Source organism: Periplaneta americana, chromosome 14, assembly GCF_040183065.1.
Source record: "Periplaneta americana isolate PAMFEO1 chromosome 14, P.americana_PAMFEO1_priV1, whole genome shotgun sequence".
Lineage (NCBI taxonomy): Eukaryota > Metazoa > Arthropoda > Insecta > Blattodea > Blattidae > Periplaneta > Periplaneta americana.
This window is the reverse complement of record NC_091130.1, coordinates 158993854-159016721: the sequence shown is the minus strand read 5'-3', so window position 1 is coordinate 159016721 and position 22868 is coordinate 158993854. Positions and strand designations below refer to the sequence as shown.

The 22868-nt window shown below is 36.8% G+C and overlaps 1 protein-coding gene across 2 annotated transcripts; it reads left to right on the top strand.

The window, feature by feature from the left end:
• Window positions 1–214: 214 nt before the first annotated feature.
• Window positions 215–22868, top strand: Grip75 (gamma-tubulin complex component 4). Of its 2 annotated transcripts, none has more exons than XM_069846466.1 (13): window positions 215–439; window positions 659–729; window positions 2301–2436; window positions 4758–4975; window positions 8652–8746; window positions 9191–9377; window positions 10917–11067; window positions 13233–13387; window positions 13531–13687; window positions 14805–14921; window positions 16279–16453; window positions 18351–18567; window positions 22331–22868. In XM_069846466.1, the coding sequence occupies exons 2-13, from the start codon at window positions 673–675 to the stop codon at window positions 22646–22648; spliced, it is 1983 nt and encodes a 660-aa protein (XP_069702567.1). In that variant the 5' UTR covers window positions 215–439; window positions 659–672; the 3' UTR covers window positions 22649–22868. The 2 variants fall into 2 exon arrangements, with proteins under 2 accessions (XP_069702567.1, XP_069702568.1); XM_069846467.1 differs by having other exon boundaries at window positions 231–295.

Here is a 22868-nt window from a genome sequence, read left to right as displayed (position 1 = left end):
GGAACTTTAAAAGTTATCACTGCTGATATAAGAATGGTTAGCGATAGTTTACTCCTTGCTGAGGAAAAAATATTTATTTGTTTCATCGATAATATAGGAAGCCAGGGGCTTTACTCAACCAGTTAGAAGAGAGACCCTTCTAACCCGGCTTTACCACTGCTTGTGCCTTTTCATGAATCGTGTTGGCGACACTGTATGCGACTGCGGCGACACCTGGTTACCTTGTGTATTGACATTTGCTTGATGCCGTACACAATGCGCGGTGAAGTACAAAAGTGAAGTTTGCTACGGAAATGTAGGTGTTGGTTGTTAAAATTTTTGTGACCGATATTTAAACAGTGTTGATTGATAACAATAGAACTGATACTATCTCTAGACCAGCTGTACGAAGTTTCCGATTACAAATACAATATCATTTGAATTCCAAGTGACAAATCTGGTTTGTGTAATATTTAATTACTTTTACGTAGTTAATATTTTATCGAGTTTAAAATAATGTACATTAATTAGGGTTCATATATCTAAAGTACAGTATATTAGTATCACAGTATTTTGTTAGTTTAAAGCATTTACAAACTTAATAAAACCGTAGAGGTTAAAGTTACTCAAGGGTACTACTATGATACATGGTAATTAAATTAACTTAATTTGTTTCCAGATATTCAAGACATAATGCTGCATGAAGTTCTTATGGCATTGGCTGGTTACCGTGGAACTTTTTTAACTGAGGTAATATATTTAAAATCAGAATATAGAGTGGTTATGAGGAAGAAAGTAGTCATAACTACGAATATGTTACAAGTTCCAGACTTGGTATTGTATTTATTATCATTCCATGGTATTCGTACATTGCTTTACAGCTAGAATATGGAACAAGTCAAAAAACTTAATACTATTATAAAGTTTTAATTTATAGTCACAGTCTAGATGAAATATATATACAGACGAGTTTTAGTATCAATTTCATGAAGTGTTATTGAATGTCATGAATTCACCTACAGAATAGAAGGCGTGAGGAATTAGGTACTTCTTTAATTTGGCCCTAAATAATCTTATGTTTTGAGTTTCATTTTTTATATCGATAGGGAGGCTATTAAAAATTTTTACTGCCATATAACGCACTCCTTTTTGATAGCAAAATAGACTTGCCGATGGAGTATGAAAGTCATTTCTTTGACGTGTATTTATGCTATGAACTGTTGAATTAGTTACAAAGTTTTCACGATTACATACGAGGAAGATTATTAATGAAGAGATATACTGACAAGCCATGGGCATTATTTGTAGTTTTTTAAAAATAGTCCTACATGATTTCATAGATTTGGCACCTACTATTATTCTAATTACTCTTTTTTGTAATAGAAATATACTGTTACTATCTGTGGAATTTCGCCAGAATATTATTCCAAAACTCATTACCGAGTGGAAGTATGCAAAGTATATTGTTTTTAAGGTATTGATATTTACTATCTTTTGCATAGTTCTAATAGCAAAACAAGATGAATTCAGTTTGGGGGTAATTTCTTTAATATGATTTTTCCAATTTAACACATTATCGATTTTTAAGCCAAGAAATTTGGTTGTCGTTGTTTCTAATAGGGATCTATTGTTAATTATTGCGCTAGAAATTTGCGAGGTTGAATTTGCACAGGATTTGAATTGAATTATGTTAGTTTTGTTACAATTTAATACCAATTTATTGACTGAGAACCAGTCACATATTTTGAAGAGAATTTCCTCTGCTGAAGATTGGGATGTGTTGGAGTTATTGGCTATAATTACTATACTTGTGTCATCTGCAAAGAATATGGGATGACCTACATCTTTTATTAGGGGGGCAAGATCATTTATAAACACTAGAAAAAGTAGGGGACCTAATATTGATCCTTGAGGAATTCTATGACGGATTACAACAGGAATTTTATTGCCATGGTCACATTGAAGACTGTCTATTAATATTGCCTATTATCTGATATCTTCAATTCACCATTCCTTCCAGTGGATTCTTCTGTAGGCAGTTTCTTCTTTGCCAGTGACCCATCCAGTTCCTTTCTCTCTTCTTGATCAGCTTCAGCATCATTCTTTCTTCACCCACTCTTTCTAGCACAGCTTCATTTCTTGTTCTGTCTGTCCATTTCGCATGCTCCTGTCTTCTCCATATCCACATTTCAGATTACTGTAAATCGTACCAGTCGTGACCTCGTGTTGGAGTGTGGCTGTCTTGAAATGTGTTACAGCATCAAATCCTTAATTAACACATTGATTGTAATGGTTGACTTTAATCTGTGCTTACATTCCAGGCACTGAAAAGGGACGACTTCTTAGATCCTGGTGAAAGTGGCCTGATAAAAAGGGTTCTTGCCATCTCTTCCAGTTACACTTCAATCAGAGCTTTCATAAAGAAACACCTGTACGCAATGAATAAATATTGTGGGGGTGAGTTGTTATAAAATTACACACCAGTGCTATTAAATGGTCTGCATGTCCACAGGACAAATATGAAGTGAGATTAGATAGTTTATAATTTAGAAATGGGAAGTGGATTGTATCAGTTCTGAACCTCCAGCCCCTCAGGTCTGAAACCTTACAGTTTGAGGAGCTCACTCACGAACATTTGATGATTTTCGCTGCCATGGATTTTTGTCTTGTCAGGATTATTGCTTCACATTTGTCCACATAGTCTTCATTTGGTATTTTCATCATAGAATTTTTTTCCCTTTCACAATGTTTCTAAAGATATGCAAGTCTTAAATCATTCACAGACTTAATTCATGTTAATAAAGCAAGAAGTATTAAAGACAGCAGCTTGCGATTTTCTGTATTACAATTTTGTCAACTCTAAATAGTAATATGCGTTACAAGAGCGGTATGTTGAAGTTTTCATGTTCGAGGAAAGTTTGAAAAAGCGAAACGTAGTTGAGCTTTTTTAATTTCCGAGAATTGAAAGAAAACATACCGCTCGTGTATCATACATTATTTTGTGCGAAGATCGTTTATTACATACCTGAAGAGGAATTTCTAATTAGTTGCAATGAAATCTCCATCTTGGTTTCTGTTCAATGACGGCAATTTTGGAAAACAAAAATATCTGTCTTCAACATTGTTACTTTAAAATGTGTTCTGTATTTACTATATTCCAGCAGGCCGTGATATACGTCTGTCTTTTTTTTCCCCCCAGTCTATAAATGCGAACTTAAAACAAACGGTAAGGTTATGTAATGATTTATTTTTCATTTTAATATTTTAACAATATTATTTATATAACATATTGCATTAATAACATCGGCATCTGGAATCTTGTTGATTTTTTCACGGCTTCCATAATGTTACTTGTATCAGGAATGCAATAAGTTTCGTGGAGTAGTAGAATTTACTTAATTTTTGCAAATATTTAAAAACAATAATTAACATTGCAATTTAGGTGAAATTGCAGTGGTAAGTTTCCAATTTATAATTATTACTATGTTAAACGTCTCTAAAAATAATATGTTAAAAGCCTAAAGCAGTAAAATGAATGTCGCGCTTAAGCGGTAAGAAGAGGGAAATTGTTGTGTGTGTTACGTTGGGAATACTGAATGTGGTATTTCACACTTACCGCGTATTGGTTCTGGGCAGAAAACAAGCAAATACGCACGATCTTACACAAAAGTTTTTTTCACTCCATTAGGTGTATGTAGTTTCTATAGCAACGCCATAAGTATGTTTTTCAGAAAAATGGAGGTACAGCACGAAACACAATGCATAGCTTGGCATATCAAGACTGAATCTGTAATCCAAACATAAAGAACCTTTAAAACTACGTACCAGTGGGATCCACCATCTGCAGACATCATTAAGGCTTGGTACAACAAATTCAAGGAGACTTGTAGTGGAAAGGAATGGAAGACCTGGGATAAGAGATGAAGATATCAATTGAGTTTGCTCATTGCTTGAGTGAAATCCAGAGAGTAGATTTACTTTTGTTGTTGACATGTTGAAGAGGACTCCAGTTATTTGGATAGCATTGTTTTCATGAACTAGTCAATTGTCCAGAAAGGAGAATAGACGAAGTACGGATAGCTATGGATCCCAGAATCCTTGTATGTTTGTGAAGTGGAAAGAGGTAGTCCGAAGATGAATGTGTGGTGTGCCTTATGTGTGATCAGATCATTGGGCCATTCTGTTTTCAAGAGCTTGCCGTTAATGAAAACATTTATCTTGACATAATTATTACAACAGCTTTCACTGTCACAAGTGAAACGCATACCCAAACATCATTTTCCAGTAAGACGATGCACCTTGCCATTGAGCACATAATGTTCATAATTGTTTGAACCTGCATTTCAACAGTAGGTGGATTGGTAGTGATGTGCCCATACCTTGGTTCCCTTGCTCACCCGACTTTACACTTTAGATTTATTCTTATGGAGTTATGTGAAGGATAAAGTGTAGGCCTATACAAATCAGTTGCCAGACAGTGAAGTAAAGGATCAGAGATGCAGTACAGAATATCATTCCTGATATGCTGTGGAACACATTCGGAGAGCTTTACTACTGTCTCGAATCGTTACAAGTGATCAGAAATGAATGAAACTTTTTGAGTTAATTGCAATACGGAAAACTGCAAGGTGCTGTTTGCGTTATTAATGAGTGAAATCAATCAGAGACTTTAGGAACACCCTGTAAGTATTCCCTGCTTCATTGCTCAGTCAGTATTGAATAATATTATTGATTCTTAGTCAGTTCAGTAACTAATAAATGTATACATGGTACTCTAGTTATAGGGGCTGAAGAGTATACTGGGAATGAGCCCAATGGAGTCTATCTGCAAGCATTCTGCAACGGCCTGAAGGAAGTGCTGACGCCATATGACAAAGATATCGTAGATCTGGAGGAGAAGGCTCTCAAAGATCCATATTTTCCTTTGCTGGCAATTGTCAGCAAAGTGGAAGAGTACTCCAAACTGTTTGAAGTGTTGAATTATATCATAAAGCAGGTAATTCAATGCTTTTTCTCTGCGTGGATATTCATGCGTGTTTGTTTTGTTGTGTATTTTTAATAAGAATCGTCTCTCATAGTAGAAGTTTGCGTGCAGTCCGCTGTGGTAGTTAACAGTTATATGCTTAATTTAGAACATGAGTTCTCGAGAAGAACTTCATTTTATTCATGATTTATGTAAGAGGGGGATCCAGGAAATAACGACCGTTCGCGCATACCCGCTGCGCAGCTGACTCCCCTTCCTTGTTTGAAGGTCAACTGGCTTCCTTAACATGTGTTCTCATAATGTTGTGAGTACTGGTTGCAACAAGTCGCCATTGTGCATTTTGTGTTACTTCAAAATGAACGACGAGATTGATAATCCCGCCGACTGTGAGGTGAGGAGTGTGATTCGATTTTTGAATGCCCGACATTTGAAACCTGCAGAAATTTACCGGCAATTGAAAGAAGTGTATGGTGATACTGTAATGAATGAAAGAAATGTGAGAAAATGGTGCGAAATGTTCAACAATGGGCGAACAAATGTCCACGATGAAACTCGACCCGGACGCCCATCACTCATCACAGAAGACCTGAAGACTAAAGTGAACGACAGAATCTTGCAAGACAGGCGCACATCACTCGACGAATTGCATATTGCCTTTCCTGACATTTCTCGTTCTTTGCTTGGTGAAATTGTGTCGCAACATCTTGGCTACCACAAAATCTGTGCACGATGGATACCACGGCAACTGAGTGACCAACACAAAACTCAGAGAATGGCCTCAGCATTGACATTCTTGATGCGATATCACACAGATGGAGACGCCTTTCTTGAACAAATTGTGACTGGTGATGAGACCTGGGTGTCTCACAACACCCCAGAGACCAAGCGCCAATCATGTCAGTGGCATCATCCCTCATCACCCAAGAAACCGAGAAAATTCAAACAGACTCTCGCAACACAAAAAGTCATGGCTACTGTCTTTTGGGATCGCAAAGGTGTTCTTTTGCTGGATTTCATGCCAAAAGGCACTACGATCAATGCAAATCGTTATTGTGAGACTTTACGAAAACTACGGTGAGCTATCCAAAACAAGAGGCGAGGAATGCTTTCGAGAGGAGTTGTGCTTCTTCACGACAATGCCCGCCCACCCACACACTGCTGCTTCAACTCTAGAATTGCTGGATCAATTCGGTTGGGAAATCTTTGATCATCCGCCCTATAGTCCAGACCTTGCTCCTAGCGAGTTTCACCTTTTCACTAAGCTGAAAGACTTTCTGGGTGGTACGCGTTTTGGAAGTGATGAAGAGTTGAAGAAGACAGTGAACACCTGGCTTAATGAACTGGCGGCAGAGGAGTATAACACGGGAATTCTAAAGCTAGTGAACAGATACGACAAATTTTTAAATGTAGGTGGTGATTATGTAGAGAAGTAAAGGAAGCTTCAGTTATGTAACAGACTTTGTTTTTTCAAACAAATATTATTTTTTTTAATTATTACAACAAAACGGTCGTTATTTCCTGGATCCCCCTCGTAAATGACCTACCCTACACAGTTGATGAAAAGTACATTAAAGTCATATATATATATATATATATATATATATATATATATATATATATGCAATGTCCTCACTGTAACTATTAGTCGATATAATAGATAAAACTATTAATGATCGTGATGCATTTAATCGAAAAGTTACATTTGTTTGGATCAAATTTCTGCACATTTAAAGGACAAAACTAAAATTCTTTCAATCATTTATTATCATAATACACTGCTCTCTTAAATTGACTCAGCATACTGGGGATTAAATCAATGACTTTTCCAAAACACGCTATGGAATGTTTCATATACAAGAATTTTTATCTCTAAAAGGAAGCAAAAACGAGCAATAAATAACATTTTAGGCGCACATACACAAGAATAATTATAAAAGAGACAGGAGTTTTCACATGATAGTAATGAAACGTATTATTTAAGGAAAAATAATGAAATGAAAACATAAAATAAAATAAATATCACTAGAATATGTAAGTATAGAGAATACGTGGAAATGCAATACAACACTTGTCATAACAGTAAGTTAGACAACTCGTCAAAATTGTATTAAACTTTTTTTGTTTGAAATATCTCCCTGAAATTAATGACATTACTTATTGTACACCCTGTATACAGTCCACACTGAACTGAGACTGTCATGTTGACGTGTTATGTAAGAAACTCACTGACGTCATTTTTGTGGTAAAGAAATGAAATGTTAATTTACTGAAATGCTAAAATCTGAGTACTTGACTCATATACGGTACATAGCCACTGACAAATGCCATAATAGTTTCGAGTAATGATCCTAGAATAATAAAGCTATTAAAACTGCAGAAGAGAGCAGTAAGAATACTTTGCAATGTTGATAATTATACACACTGCAAACCTTTGTTTAGAAGGTCTGAAATTTTAACTGCACTGTCTTTGTATGTTTTGAATTGTATATACAAACAAATAGGAATGAGTTCAATACAATAGTTCAGTGCATAACTTCTCAATAAACCTTGAAGATAATTTAAGAAAAGGACATTGTAACTACATCACTACGAAAAGCAGTGTTATAGAAATTAAAAAAAAAAAGTATAATATTTTACCAGATAATATTAGATATTTAAGTTTGAGACATTTTAAGAAAGAAATTAAAAAAAAAAAAACAAATGAATCATTTTGTCATTATATAATATTCAAGAATATATTAACTCAATATAAAGAATGTATTATGATTACTGAAATGATACGTGTCCTATTTGTTATAAATTTGACAATGCCTGTTACATTTGTATATTTAATGGTTTTAAATAAATACAACTAAATTAAATGTCTTAAAAATTAAAAGATTAGAATTGTTCAGTCACATCACAGATTAGCTCTGGAACTAAAAGTAAATGAAGATCGACATCAAGATCAACAAAAGAAATAAAGGGAAGAGTGGATGATGAGAAGTCAGATCTTTTTAATGGGTTTGTGCAATAGATATTGTAGTCTAGGTTTCTTCAGAAGGAGAGCAAAGGTGAGGGCTCCATATAGTAAACGAGGCCTTCCCTGAATGAGAGGCCCAAAGCAAGATTGGCTCTTAGTTTCTCTGTGTACAGCTGAAGGCATTGTGAAGTATTAGCGATGTTACAGGGTATCTCAAATCGGCCAAATTTTGATCTCCATTACTGGTGATCGTCATTGCACTACTTATTTGCTTCTACGCTTAAGTATTGCTATTCAACGCGGAAATGCAATGAGTGTTTTGGGTACTCTTCCAGAGTCCAGCCCTTTGGACGAACTTTTTCTCATGTAAAATTTTTTATCTTTATATTTATATTTAGTTTTTATATATGTATAATTGTAACAGTGAAAATATTGTTAATCAAATAATTTTTTTTTCATAAGTGTATATTATTTTTGGGAGTGTTTGTTGTAAGTAATTTTATGAGGTTGTTATTGATATGCTGATAAATTATTTGTACGAATTACGAATTTTCTAGTGTCCTGAACGAATTTTATTGTGCTTATAAATCCATATTTATGCTATTTTAATAGAGAATGTATTTTTATCTCTCAAAAAGTTTTTAGATGTGTAGTAGCTATGTATCATTTGGTTGGTTACTGTGATCATGTATTGATTCAAATGTACTGTGTTTTGTTTGCCTACAGATATCTGAACAGAACATTCACGGGTGTCAGATTCTGGATTTCCTTCACAGGGAGATGGTAGCTAATGTGGATGTTGTCAAGGAATCTCTGAAATGGTTAGTAAAATGTGTCAACACTAGGATTCATGACGTAACTAATTTTGATTTATTGTTATATTTTGTTGAATGGTGAATAAGAAGTTTTCTAAGTCATTTTTGGACAATATTTAATTTCTTTTGCGTCATATTTCTTGACTAGTGTACATAGCCTCAATTTTTTCCTCCTAGTCAGAAATCTGCAGTTGTTTCTCCTATTATTTTAACGTTATCATTCTTTTTTTTTTTTAATTTTTCCTGTTATAATTTAATACAGTAAATGTTAAAATTTAAAGTGAATATATCACAGTTTCACATTTCTAGATGTATATTAGGCATATTAACAAACGCTTGCATCTGAATCCTTCACGAGATCAGAGCTGTGGACTTCAGTTGCAGTGTACAGTACAGCAGGTGTTGAGTGTGTGTTTTCCGTACTGCACGGTTTGTTTTGATTGCCTACAGCATTATTCAGTGCTGCCACTTCGTGTTCTTCAAGCAGCTGTCCAGTTGGCTTCTGTATGGACAACTCATCGACAATTATGCGGAATTCTTTATACAGCGTGTGTCGGAAAATGCAAGGGACCAGGCTGCCTCAACATCGGCTAGTCAGGCCAGCCTCTCTAGTCAGGAAATCAGTGACTCCTTTTCGGTAATATTGTAGTTAATTCAAGATCTTTTATGAATAAATTACAGGAATGTTTCAGACTATCTTAGTCCTTTAACGTTTAATTTCGACTATAAAGTAGTAAGATAGCACTAAAGGAATGCTTACGTCACGAATCTCTCTCTCTCTGTTGTGCATCCATTACAGCAGCGTGCAAATTAATCCGAACACAACATATTTTTACATTTTCTGTCATTGTTGGCCTCACAGCTGCTCATACCGCTTTGATTGACGTCTGTAGTACGTGTAATTCCATTGTTGAAGGTCTGTCATTATTTTTTTTATAATATGTGACATTTTGCCTGTCGTTTTGTACTTATAAGCATTTCAGTTGTGTTGAAGACTTAATACTGCAATCCTGTGTACATTCTGTCGTCTTCACAAATGGATACAACTCCACGAAAACGGTCTAAAATTATAACATTAGCAGAGCATTCTTCTGTGACACAGAGGCAAATTGCTGCAGAATGTCACATCGGTTTGGCTACTGTTAATTCGATCATAAAACGATGCAGGGAGACTGGATCCATCACACCCCAGAAAAAAGGAAACTGTGGGCGGAAAAGGAAGACTTCACCTGCAGATGATCGTTAAATTGTCAGGAAAAGTAAATTAAATCCTAGACTAACTGCTGTCGACTTAACCCGCGAGTTAATGGCTACCACTGGGGCGAATATTCACGTCACAACAGTGCGGCGTAGGCTTTTGGAAGCTGGACGAAGGGCTCGTAAGCCTATTAAGAAGCAACTGCTAACCCCTGTTATGTGCAAAAAACGCTTAATGTGGGCAAAATTACATCAACACTGGACAGTGAATGACTGGAAGAATGTACTTTTTTTTTCCGATGAGTCTCATTTCGAGGTCCACGGCGACCGTGTTTCTTACGTACCGGTACGGAAAGGATCCGAAAAAGTAACAGCAGCTCATCTCCAACAAGCACCCAAATACCCCCCTAAAGTAATGTTTTGGGGTTGTTTTACACATGAAGGGCCTGGAGTATTAATACCTATCAAGGGAATGATGAATTCTGACAAATATATTCACTTATTGGGAACCAGAATCGTACCCCAGCTGCAAAAATCATTTCCGGATGGCAGAGGTGTGTTCCAACAAGACCTGGTACCATGCCATACGTCTCGAAAAACTATACAAGAAGAATATTCAGGTACTCCCCTGGCCAGGCAATTCACCCGACATCAACCCCATTGAGAACTTGTGGTCAATTTGCAAAAGAAGAATGCAAAAAATGGATTGTTCTACAAAGGAGAAGATGATTTCTGCCCTCATTGGTGTATGGTTTCGCGATGAAGAAATGAAGATTATTTGTGGGAAATTAGTGGAATCCATGCCAAATCGTCTCAGAGCTGTTATTAGGAACAAGGGAGGCCACATAGGTTACTGAGGTATGTCTTAGATCCTTTTTTTATCCCGTTTGAGTGTTTTTGCATAAGTAATTACGTTGTTCGGATTAATTTGCACGCTACTGTATATCAGCAGATTGCTAAAAAAAGTTGATCTTTTCAGGAAATGAGGAGATCTATAAGTGAAGGTTCTCACAAATACGAGATCCAGTACAACATGCTTCCTTCTTACATCATTCCCTCCCTGGCACAGAAGATCCTCTTCATAGGAGAGACTATTCTAATGTTTGGCTGCGAACCAAGAGATCGAAGTGGTAAGTATTATCTTCTTCAACCTTACATAGAGACAAGTTGATGAATATGCTTTGCATGACACTGATGTTTGCTGACGTGTGCGTGATTTTCTTCTGTTGGCACAAACCTTACATGTATAATCTTTTCGCTGTAAGAAAAATCCTAATGTAAACAATAGCACGTGACTGAAGTGAGGCTTCATTGGCCGCTGTTTGGCGCCATAGATTCTCAGTACGTGTTCCCGCCTACTGTTGTACATTCTGTTTCATGTTAAACATTTCCCGTTACTCGTCAAGTAGGTCTAACCTCACTACTATGCATTCGTTTGCTTAGGAAACATTTACTTTATAATTACTGTATTAAATTATTTTTAAGTCGTATATCTTCACAAAGGACAGTTGAGGTTGCAGAAGCCATACTTCAGTACCACGTGCTTACGTGAACATCTACGAGCTCAAGTGACGCCAGCTTGTTACAGGAACAGACTACCTCGGTATTACTGTTGGTATTCATCCGCGTTCATAGTGCATAACAAAATATAAAAGTAGCTTTTCTTTTCGTATCGTTTTACATATGAGTGAAGTTATGTGTTTCATCGTATTTAACAAGTAAAATTCAATTTTTTTACTTTCAAATAATACAAGATTATGGTTTCCAAATACGAACTATATTTTCCTGTGTCGTGTGAGTGTTTTGACTGTGAGTTAATCACGAGTATGACAGCCACATGCTTATGTTTACATTAGGATTTTTCTTAACAACGAAAACAGTATAGTCTTAGACACAAAAAATGACCTGTCTCCTCTAGTGTGAATTTGTCTAAGTCTCCTTTGGACAGCGGCTGGTTCACACAACTAGGGAAAGGATGTTTATTTTGCACCTAATTTATCCCTTGAACATATCTTTGTCATAGATTAGCTGCTACATTTGTCCTATAGAGAGACAGAAAAAGTAAAGGAAAAATAGAGCAGAGTCGTGCATAAGATAATCATTCACGTGCAAACTAAGCCCTCATGGAACCAACCAAAGTCTTCCGAAAGGGACTTGGTGTATGTATGGCAGCTGATCATATTTTTGTCTAAGGTTGTACATTGAACAATATTCCAAATGATGTAAATGTAGAATGGGTGACGACTTGGCCTTCGCATAGCGGAATTTATTATTATTATTATTATTATTATTATTATTATTATTATTATTATTATTATTATTATTGATTTAGTCTAATGTTCCTTTTAATTGCTATGGCTCACAGATGATGTTATGATTTTGTGGTACCATTACAACCAATTGTAGCGTTTTGTGAAATCGACATGCTCCATAATGTCCTTTGATTGATTGATTGATTGATTGATTGATTGATTACAACTAATTGTAACTTACCTAATAAATAGTAGATATTCCACAAATCAGTTACAAAAATTCATCATTCAAACAACAATAGCAAGAGACTTGCATTATTTCAGGTGGAATTTCCTTTCACTGGTTGGAAATAAACAGGAATTTCATAATATATAGTGTCTTTAAGATGTTTTGTATGGAAGGCATTCAATGTTTGGTTTAGGATCTCAAATCGCTAGTATTTATGTCTATGTGGTATTTGAAATTAGAGTCGATTGACACAAAGAATTACAGAGAAACATTTCATTTCAGAGTTAGAGGCCTGTGTTTTGTAAATCAGAAATTAATACAATCGCAGGTAACAAACAGTATTGTAGTGCAGTTTTATTTTTAAAACTTACCATTATGTTCCATGACATTATATCTATGGTTGGTCTTTTAATGTTGGTACTACATTGGTGGGCAGCCGGGTAGCTCAGTTGGTAGAGCAGCTGGCTGCGGACTGGAACGTCCGGGGTTCGATCTCAGGTGGTGACAGGATTCTTTTCTCGTTGCCAAACTTTCAGAACGGCCCCGAGGTTCACTCAGCCTCCTATAAAATTGAGTACCGGGTCTTTCTCGGGGGTGAAAGGCGGTCAGAGCGTGGTGCCGACCACACCACCTCATTCTAGTGCCGAGGTCATGGAAAGCATGGGGCTCTACCTCCATGCCCCCCAAGTGCCTTCATGGATGTTACGGGGATACCTTTACCTTTACCTTTTACCTTGTACTACATTGGTGAGGTGTGAAGTGATAATAAAAATACAGGAAGTGTTTATTGTTGGTTACATTTTTCTTTATGCAGAGGCAATGTTCGTCACATCAAAGTTTGTAACCTCCATATGGGGAGACAGAGAAGTGGAATTTTACCGAAAACTTCAGAATTTGCAGGCCATGAAGAATTTCAGCCGTACAGAATTTGAGAAGACCGTTGATGAGTTCCGAAGTTGTGTGACGGAGGTAAATGTTTGGTCCTTCTCATTCAGACACAAGGACTTTCTGTGAAGCTTGCATTTTGGTTGTAAGCAGGCCTAATATATCTTAAAAGTCTTTTCAGTTCGTGTAACTATAAATATTATTATGCTTTTCTTGTTTATGTTCAGCACTTGTGGAAGTTCGCCGTTGAAGAAGCAGAGCTGTTTCAACAATTGAAACTCATGAAAGATTTCTTCTTGCTTGGCCGTGGAGAACTGTTTTTGGAATTCATACGCAAAGGCAGTCCAGTGCTGCAAAATTCACCAGTTGGCACATCCACCAGAGGTGACAACGATTTCATATGTCTAATATTAAACAGGATATTAGATATTTTGTATTTATTAAGTTTTGCCTTCAGCCATATAAATTTTCATTATAATGCCTTGTGTACACAAGTTAATTGTTGTCCTTCTTAATCTTAATGTGCCCGTACACAAAGTTTGATTATATTTAAGAGATCTTGTACAAAAGTGCATTGATTTTATAATCTTCTTCTCTTATTTTATTTAGTACAGGGTTGGTCACTACGTGCAGGTGGATTTTAAGGCCATAGTAAAGAGAACAAAGTCAACTGCTTGAGAAAAACAAACTTCAAAGTGTGCAGTTTAGTTATATTGTTCACTTTTCTAAAATAACTTTGGTTATATGTTCCCTATTACCATATAAACACTTGTGTAACCTTCCGCGTAAGTTACACATTACATTCTTCAATATCTGACGATCAATGTTCCTTATTTCTTCTCGTATGCATTCTTTAGGCTCTTCTGTAGTGATTCTGGAAGATTTTGGACTTTAAATAGCCCCATACAGTCAGATCCGGAGATCTTGCTGGCCAAATGATGTCCCCATATCTTGAAATCAGTGACCAGGAAACGAGGTTTTGAGGCTGGTCAAGCTTTCTCTTGCGGTATGCGCCGTTGCACCATCTTGTTGAAAGAGAGGATTATTTACCCAAGTCTGCGCGGTTCTTCTAAGAGTCATTCTCTGAATATTCAATGCCAGAGACGTCTCACTGCTGAGTGGGTCGGATTTCTTGCCACGGCAGTTTGCACTCATTCAGTGTTCTTGGGTGTTAAATACTGCCACTGCCATGAACATGAAAATTGCTAACCTGTTTTAAAATCGTCCTTCCATGTCCTGGAACTCGAATCTGAGTCATGAAATTTCTTCCTGCCTGCACAATGCTTCACAGTAAATGCCCGCTGATTTACTGAAAAACATGCCATTGCTCATCAAGTTGCATAACACAGAGAATAAATTCGTAACAATATAATTCATCAAATTGTTGCACAGCCCACTGAAGTCCAGCTGTATGCAGTGGCCAGTCCTGTGTGTGCCAGTTTTTCTTGATTCCTGTAGTGTGTCAACTCTTCACTGTTGAGTTGTTTGTTTGTATTTTCAGATGTAAACCAGGCCTTCCACATAGCAGCTCGTAAAATTTCTATAAACGATGATATAATAGACAAGTTCAGCTTCACGCTGCCAGGAAAAGGCCATGTTGAGACAGACGATATTAAAGGTACAAACAAATATTGTAAATGTCAATACTATATTTTATCGAGCAGGAAATGTTATAAAATACTATTCATTCAGTTATTTTCCAGTGCAGTACAGCACAGCGAGTTATAATTCACCTTTTTAGAATCCTCCAAGATTACATTCATAGTTCCAAATGTAATATATAGCATGTATAGTCCGGGTCAGCTTACTTCATACCCTAGGGGTGAAAGCTAACCATTTTTCCCCCATCACTACATATGCTAGTGATTGTGGTGATTTTCTACTTTGCAGGTTGAATTTTCTTTTGCCAACTTCGTTTCGAATTTCGATACTGACAAATACTACAAATGGTAGTGATTTTTTAACTGGTATGTTGGCAGCTCAGACAAATATCGACAATATTTGTCGGTACTGGAGTTCCATGAAATTAAAATTGTACTAGATTTCTAAGCCGGTTACTGGAAGCTAGTGAAATTTGAACATACTAATAATTAATTAATATCAGTATTAATATTAATACATAATAGCTATTTTATGTGTTGCATTGTGGTTATAATTCAAGACTATAGTCAGGTAAGTTTTCTGAGTTAATACTAATAATTTTATGAGGTGAAACAAAATACATTTTTAGGTTAGGTCTCGTGAGTCAATTGTTTAGTCAAAGCAATGAATTTCGTATTGCCAGACAAAATACTTGACATGTTGACCACTTTCCCATATAGTTTGCCTACGAAAATATGCTGCAAATTATTTAATTATTTAGAATAACCAGTACGGTAAGTAAATAAGTCATTTAATATGTAGGATCATGTGATATCTGGTAACAGTTGGCAACACTGACTAGACGGCAATATTTGCTGTTTAGGAACTGTTCTTATGTGACCCTCACTATTCATATGGAGCTGAACCCTGTAAAAGTATCGCTATGGAAGACTGAGGTGAAGTATGAGTATTCAGAGGAGGGTGCAATGTAAGCTTTTGATGTGATTACGTAGTGCCTGCAGAGGTCTTAAGACTAAACTTAACCTAAATTCCAGACCATAGACGAACACACCAAAATTTCCTGTACTCTAACTGGGAATCGAACCCGGGAACTCATGAACTATAGCCAGAAGTCCTCTATCCTCTCTATACACTTTCTATTCCTTTTCGTTGTTCCTTAGCCTGCCTCCCTTTCTCGGATCCTCCTCTGTCCTCCTTATCCTTCTGCCTCTCCATTCTCTTCTTCCCCTCTAGCCCCCCTCCTCTCCTCAACCTGCAGTTCAATGCAATTGCACACTTTGGTTGGATTGCAACGCTCGGAGAAAAAGAAAAACATAATTTTCGGTTGTGAGAAGCTCATAATTGTAACATGCTGACTTCTTGTCTTCGCACAGGCAGCTGGCACTTGCTGATACTCAACTACAAGGTGAGCTGGCCCCTGCACCTGCTGTTCGACGACACGGTGCTGGACAGCTACAACCACTTGTTCTGCTTCCTGCTGCGCGTCAAGAAGACTCAGCTGGAGCTGCACGACGTCTGGAGAAGTCACATGCAGAGCAAAACTCGATGGCACGTATTTCATACCAGTAGGGCAGGTGGAGAAGTTCAAATATCTTGGAGCAACAGTAACAAATATAAATGATACTCGGGAGGAAATTAAACGCAGAATAAATATGGGAAATGCCTGTTATTATTCGGTTGAGAAGCTTTTATCATCCAGTCTGCTGTCAAAAAATCTGAAAGTTAGAATTTACAAAACAGTTATATTACCGGTTGTTCTGTATGGCTGTGAAACTTGGACTCTCACTTTGAGAGAGGAACAGAGATTAAGGGTGTTTGAGAATAAGGTGCTTAGGAAAATATTTGGGGCTAAGAGGGATGAAGTTACAGGAGAATGGAGAAAGTTACACAACACAGAGCTGCACGCATTCTATTCTTCACCTTACATAATTAGGAACATTAAATCCAGACGTTTGAGATGGGCAGGGCATGTAGCACGTATGAGCGAATCCAGAAATGCATATAGAGTGTTAGTTGGGAGGCCGGAGGGAAAAAGACCTTTAGGGAGGCCGAGACGTAGATGGGAAGATAATATTAAAATGGATTTGAGGGAGGTGGGATATGATGATAGAGACTGGATTAATCTTGCTCAGGATAGGGACCAATGGCGGGCTTATGTGAGGGCGGCAATGAACCTTCGGGTTCCTTAAAAGGCAGTGAGTAAGGGCATACAGTACTGTCCTTGATAGAGGGCTCCTCGTCAAAGTTTGCAGGTCATTTCTCGCCCACATTGAGTTCAATACTGAATGACCCCTGCAGTTCAGCAATTGTTTAATAAATTACTACAACAAAATACAATGCAGGTGCTTAAGGAACTGGATTGCGAGGAATTGTACTACTTTCAGTTTAATATTATTTCTTAATGATATAATTATCAGTTAATTTGAACAGTTTTTAGTAACAATGTTTTATATGATGCAATAATTTATGGATATTTGTGTTCTTAATTCAGTTGCTATATGAAGAGTCCACTGCAAGAATGATGGATGTCATTTGGAATACATTTTGCAGGAGAAGCAATTGAAAGTTGTTGTTCTTGTTTTCTAATGCCAGGCGTTTGACAAGAAAGTCATTTGCCCTCTTGCACTCCAATATTTTTCAAAGATATCATGACCAGCCACTGAAGCACAGATTTTGAGATGTTCCGAATCCATTTCTTGGTTTGAGTTGCACAATGGGCAGCTAGGGGACTGATATATTCCAATTGTATGCAGGTGTTTGACGAAACAGTCATGGCCTTTTGCCAATCTAAATGCAGCTACAGACGATTTTCGTGGTAAATCGGGAATTAACTGTGGATTGTGATGCAGAGAGTTCCATTTTTTCCCTTGAGATTGTTTGAAATGCTTAGCACTCAAAGCTTAACTGTGATTTTCCGTTCATTACTATCAGTGACTATCAGTGTTAATGCCATATAACTCTCTATGTACATTCTATATGTCTTAAGCTATGCATTGACAGTCTTGGTTCATTTTCGACAAGAAAGTGACGTCCATCATTCTTGCAGTGGACTCTTCATATTTAGCAGCCACAAAATAATTACATGTTGCAACGAAGTTCTTCACAAGCCAGCCAGCCTTTCTGTTCTGCTTTCATTCCCAACCATACAGTTAAAATATGTGAAGTTCTTGTATGTCTTCAAAAGGTGGTCATAACATTAAAAAAATATTAAGCAACGTTTGTTTTTGAGATTTAGAAGAAAAATTATGTGGTTGCCATGGAAACAAGAACTTGAATAAACCGACCAGGTGGCTCATCTACATTTGCAAAAGGAGGATCAAAATACAAAATATCATACTCCCCGTCATCATCATGAAATGTAACTTTCAAGTCAATAATTACTGTTGGTAGCACTGCAAGGGGATGAACGGCCAGTTCCCACTCATACAACGATCTCTGTTGGCAGTTTGCGTAAGAGCGACCACGCAGTGTGGCATCTCCGTAACCGGCTGATGTTCCTGGTGGACAACCTGCAGTACTACCTGCAAGTCGATGTGCTGGAAAGTCAGTATGCACTTTTCCAGTCTGCGGTCCAGGCCACAAAAGACTTCGAAGAAATTCAGAAGGCGCATACGCTCTTCCAAGCAAACATATTAAGTCAGACATTTCTGCTTTTTGATAGGGTAAGTAAATTTCTTGTTGTGATTTGTAAATTTTTCCGAAGGGCCCATCTGTGTTGCAGTCACTATGTTTGCACACTGCAATGCAGCAGGTTGCTTTATGGCATAAATGGCGTGTCCTTGCCATAGAGCAGTTCGCCCTGTTACATGCACTCTGAACTCATAACAGTCTAAATCATTACAATATTGCAATGTTCTGTGCTGTTCATTCTAATTGCATACATTTCACATTAAAACTTAATGTGGGTTTATTCGTGTTGCCTATATTTGAAATACTGTATGTGTTTTTCTTGGTATAGACAAAGGGTTTTGACATTGCCATAAGAAACCTATGTATGAAAACAATTAAGAAAAATTTTAAAATATTTTCTTTAAGTCCCTCATAAACTGTTGTTGTTGTCGTTATCTAATGCCGGGCTTTGGCAACGAAGCCATTAGCGTTCTTGCTCTCCAATATTTCTCTGTGGTGGATCCATCAGGTAGAGCTTCACAGGTTATGAGATGATCTTCAGTCATTTCTTCTTCTTTGTTGCATAGAGGGCAATTTGGATTTGTGTAAATTCCTATTTTATTCAAGTGTTTGGCCAAATAATCGTGTTCTGTAAGCAGTCTGAATTTTGCTACTGCAGATTTACGTGGGATTTCTGGAATAATTTCTGGTTTTTTTATTAAAATGCTCCATTTTTTATCTTTGGCTTTGGTACATAGTGCTTGGTTTTGCTTGATTTTATATTTATTTTTAATTAGTCTTTTGATAGATGTAAAAGGTAGGCTTGTATTACTACTCTGAATTAAATTGGATCCTTTTTTGGCAAGAAAGTCAGCAGTTTCATTTCCAACAATTCCGCAATGTGCAGGTATCCATTGCAATTGAATTCTTTTCTGTAGTTTTTGAAGTTGTTGGATCATTTTGTGACATTCTTTAATTTGGATTGACATCATTTTATATGAATTTATTGCATATAATGCTGCTTTAGAATCAGAGAGCATGACAGCATTTTGAAATTTATCTATTTTCTGTACAGTAGGTGTTGGAGTGAGATATGAATAGCCATTATTTCCGCATCAAAATTTGTTGCATGATGTCCTGCTGGTTGATAAAATGAGAATAACGCACACGTAATTTCTGATCCTGAATTGTTATCGATAGCAGACCATCTGTGTAGATATGTAACCATTCTTCTGGTGGGTATCTATTGTTCACAGCTTCTAATGCCAGCGCTTTTAGTACAGGTTTGGAAGTTTCAAATTTTGTATCTAGTTGAATGTTAATTGGTTCGAAGGTTAGAGGGTTTTCTCTGCTTAAAATGTTTTCTTTAGATTTAGGGAGATTCAATTCTGTTTTTATTTCCGTGACTTTGGACAGGAAACTTGTTTGTGTTTTCAACTTGGTTGGTTGTAACAGTCTTTTTTCCCATTTTGTTGTTGTTAACCGTAGCATTTTTTCATCCGTCATAAACTTATATAATAATGTGATATTTTTATTTCATTCTACTTGATGAACGTTTTCGGTTTTGTAAGCCATCTTCAGATCACTGTTACCCCTATTGAACTCTTGTGCTAATATGCAATGGGTTACATTGATCATATTGTATTAAAATGTAAAATATAAAATATAAGATAAAATTAATGAATGCACATATCTTATCTTATCTTATATTTTATACATTTTATATTTTACATTTTTACTTACAGACCTGTTACTAAATCTACGTATTACTCTGTGAAAAGATTTATTAAATCTACATACTTAGACTTCAACAAACAAAATTTGATAACACAACCTCAAGGGAAAAAATGGAACTCTCTGCATCATAATCCACAGTTAATTCCCGATTTACCACGAAAATCGTCTGTAGCTGCATTTAGATTGGCAACAGGCCATGACTGTTTGGCCAAACACCTGCATAGAATTGGAATATATCAGTCCCCTAACTGCCCATTGTGCAACTCAAACCAAGAAATGGATTCGGAACACCTCAAAATCTGTGCTTCATTGGCTGACCATGACAATATCTTTGAAAAATATTGGAGTGCAAGAGGTCAAATGACTTTATTGTCAAACGCCTGGCATTAGAAAACAACAACAACATATTTTACATTTTAACACAATATGGTCAATGTAACCCATTGCACATCAGAACAAGAGTTCAATAGGGGTAACAGTGATCTGAAGATGTCTTACAAAACCGAAAACGTTCATCAAGTAGAATGAAATAAAAATATTACATTATTATATAAGATAAGTTTATGACGGACTTAAAGAAAATATTGTTAAATTAACAGAACTTACCGGAACAAAAATGGGTATAAAATTTAATGAAGAAAAATTAAATCAATGGGACATGTTTATAAATTAGCAGGCTTTGACAATTTGTAAAGCAAGAGAACGTCATTTCTGGTTGCTAAGTCAAAGCGTGATTTTCTCTTCATTAATGTTGTAGAAATCCCGGAGTGAAGCAGTGCCAATAACACATCTACTCTCTTTCCAGCTAAAGATTGAAGTAAATGTAAATAAATGCACGTGGCATGATGGTTCCTGATTGGCTATTGAACGCACAACGCCTCCAAGCTCATGCTTGTCGTCTTCTTCCTCACATTAAAATAGTTCCTTCTAAAATAATAAAATGTATAATATACATGGAATATGGGTAAATTAAACATGCTTATAACAACACTTTGTTACGATTTAAACAACATGTTTATATTAGTAGTTTCAGACATAGCTTGATAAATCATTGTAAAGTGTATTATGGCAACGCGCATGCGTAATAGGCATTAAGTTCCTCCCAAGGTGACCTGCAGCAACATCAGCACAGCTGTTAACACAGTGTTGCCAACCTCAAAGAAATTTCTGTAGAATTAAAGAAATTCTCCTCTCTTCAAAAAATAACATTTTAATCACGAATCTACAGAAAAAGAAAATCCACTATTCCCAGTAGAGAAATAATGAACTCTTCGATATCAACGCGCATATATGTAACTAAGAAAATTCTTCGATATCCCTGTATTATTGAATCACCGCCTGTCAGCACAAAATTCGTCTCCCGTCTGCCTCTAGCGTGCGTGCGTTCCAAGAACGATCACGTGGGAGATTCATGCCTTCATCACGTGAAAGATGCCTTTGTGAATCACCGACTTGTCTTTCTGGCACCATCTGAGGTCGAGGTCAATGTCTCTGTCGCAATAGTTTATTCGTGGCAGACGACAGTGATTTTTGTATTGTATTGTATTGTATTGTATTGTATTGTAGTAGCCTATTGTTAAAGCAGTCAGTACAGGAAGCGTGTGTTACAGTGTTGTGGTTGTGTCGGATATGGAGGGGATAGAGCGCTATCAAGTTACGATCAATGGTGTACGAGTTCGCACACTGACGTAAGTAGAATCTAATTATTATATTAATAACATTTTAACTTTATTAAAATCATGTAAGTCTTGTTATTAACCCTCTGTGAGCATTTTACGGGCTAGTTTAATGACTGAGTTCAAATGTTGTCTGCAATATATCAGATGATGGCTGCCCTGCGTGCTCACTTGCTCAAAATAATGCGCCTCGGCGGCTGCTTTGGTGGCTAGCTTCCGATTGCGGAGTAATACATTTCGGTTTTGTTTACGTTTACTTCAATCTTTAGTTGGAAATAGTATAGTTCCTATGCAGCAAATTGTTGTCATTTGCATCCGTGGTCCCTCATGGCTGAGTGGAAAGTGTTAACAGAGTGAGAAACTTGTAGTGCAATGTGTGATTGCTGTGTATCTTCATTTTCAGGGCAGCAGTGGGTCTGCAGCGAAGTCCAATCCAGTGCAATCGATTTTGGCTAAGTTTCTTGATTTGTGTGAAAAATTCTGCAGCAAGATTAGCTCATGGGGAAGCAGTCTGAAGGAGACGGAACTGTGCGAGCTGGAGATGATGGTGAAGGAGCACGAGTGCCTGGTGGAGTGCCTGCTGCAGCTGCTGACCAGCCTGAGCCTGCACCCCTGCGGCTCCCACCTGTCGCAGCTGCTGCTCAGGCTGGACTTCAACAGGTGGTTCAGCAGCTCCGCCGCTCTGGAAGCCGACACACAGGGTCATGTTCCAACACAATAGAGATTCCTCACACTTATTTTCGTCTTTCCTCACCATTAACTAATTGTAATGATGCTCAGTATTAAATAGTACAATAAAACAGAAGAAAATTTACTGTTTATATGAAAGATATTTATTTCTGCAAGATTAAATCCTGAAGTTATTGTACAAAAGCTGTTCATGAAGTAACTTTCGTTGTATTCTATAAAAAAATGGCAATATAGTTAAAAGTTTTAAACTA

Bases quoted from the DNA above. Each gene is read 5' to 3' on its own strand.
- Grip75 (XM_069846466.1), top strand. From the start codon at position 673: ATGCTGCATGAAGTTCTTATGGCATTGGCTGGTTACCGTGGAACTTTT. The intron at 9,378-10,916 runs GTAATATTGTAG...TGATCTTTTCAG, and splicing joins AAATCAGTGACTCCTTTTCG to GAAATGAGGAGATCTATAAG. The intron at 14,922-16,278 runs GTACAAACAAAT...GTCTTCGCACAG, and splicing joins TGAGACAGACGATATTAAAG to GCAGCTGGCACTTGCTGATA.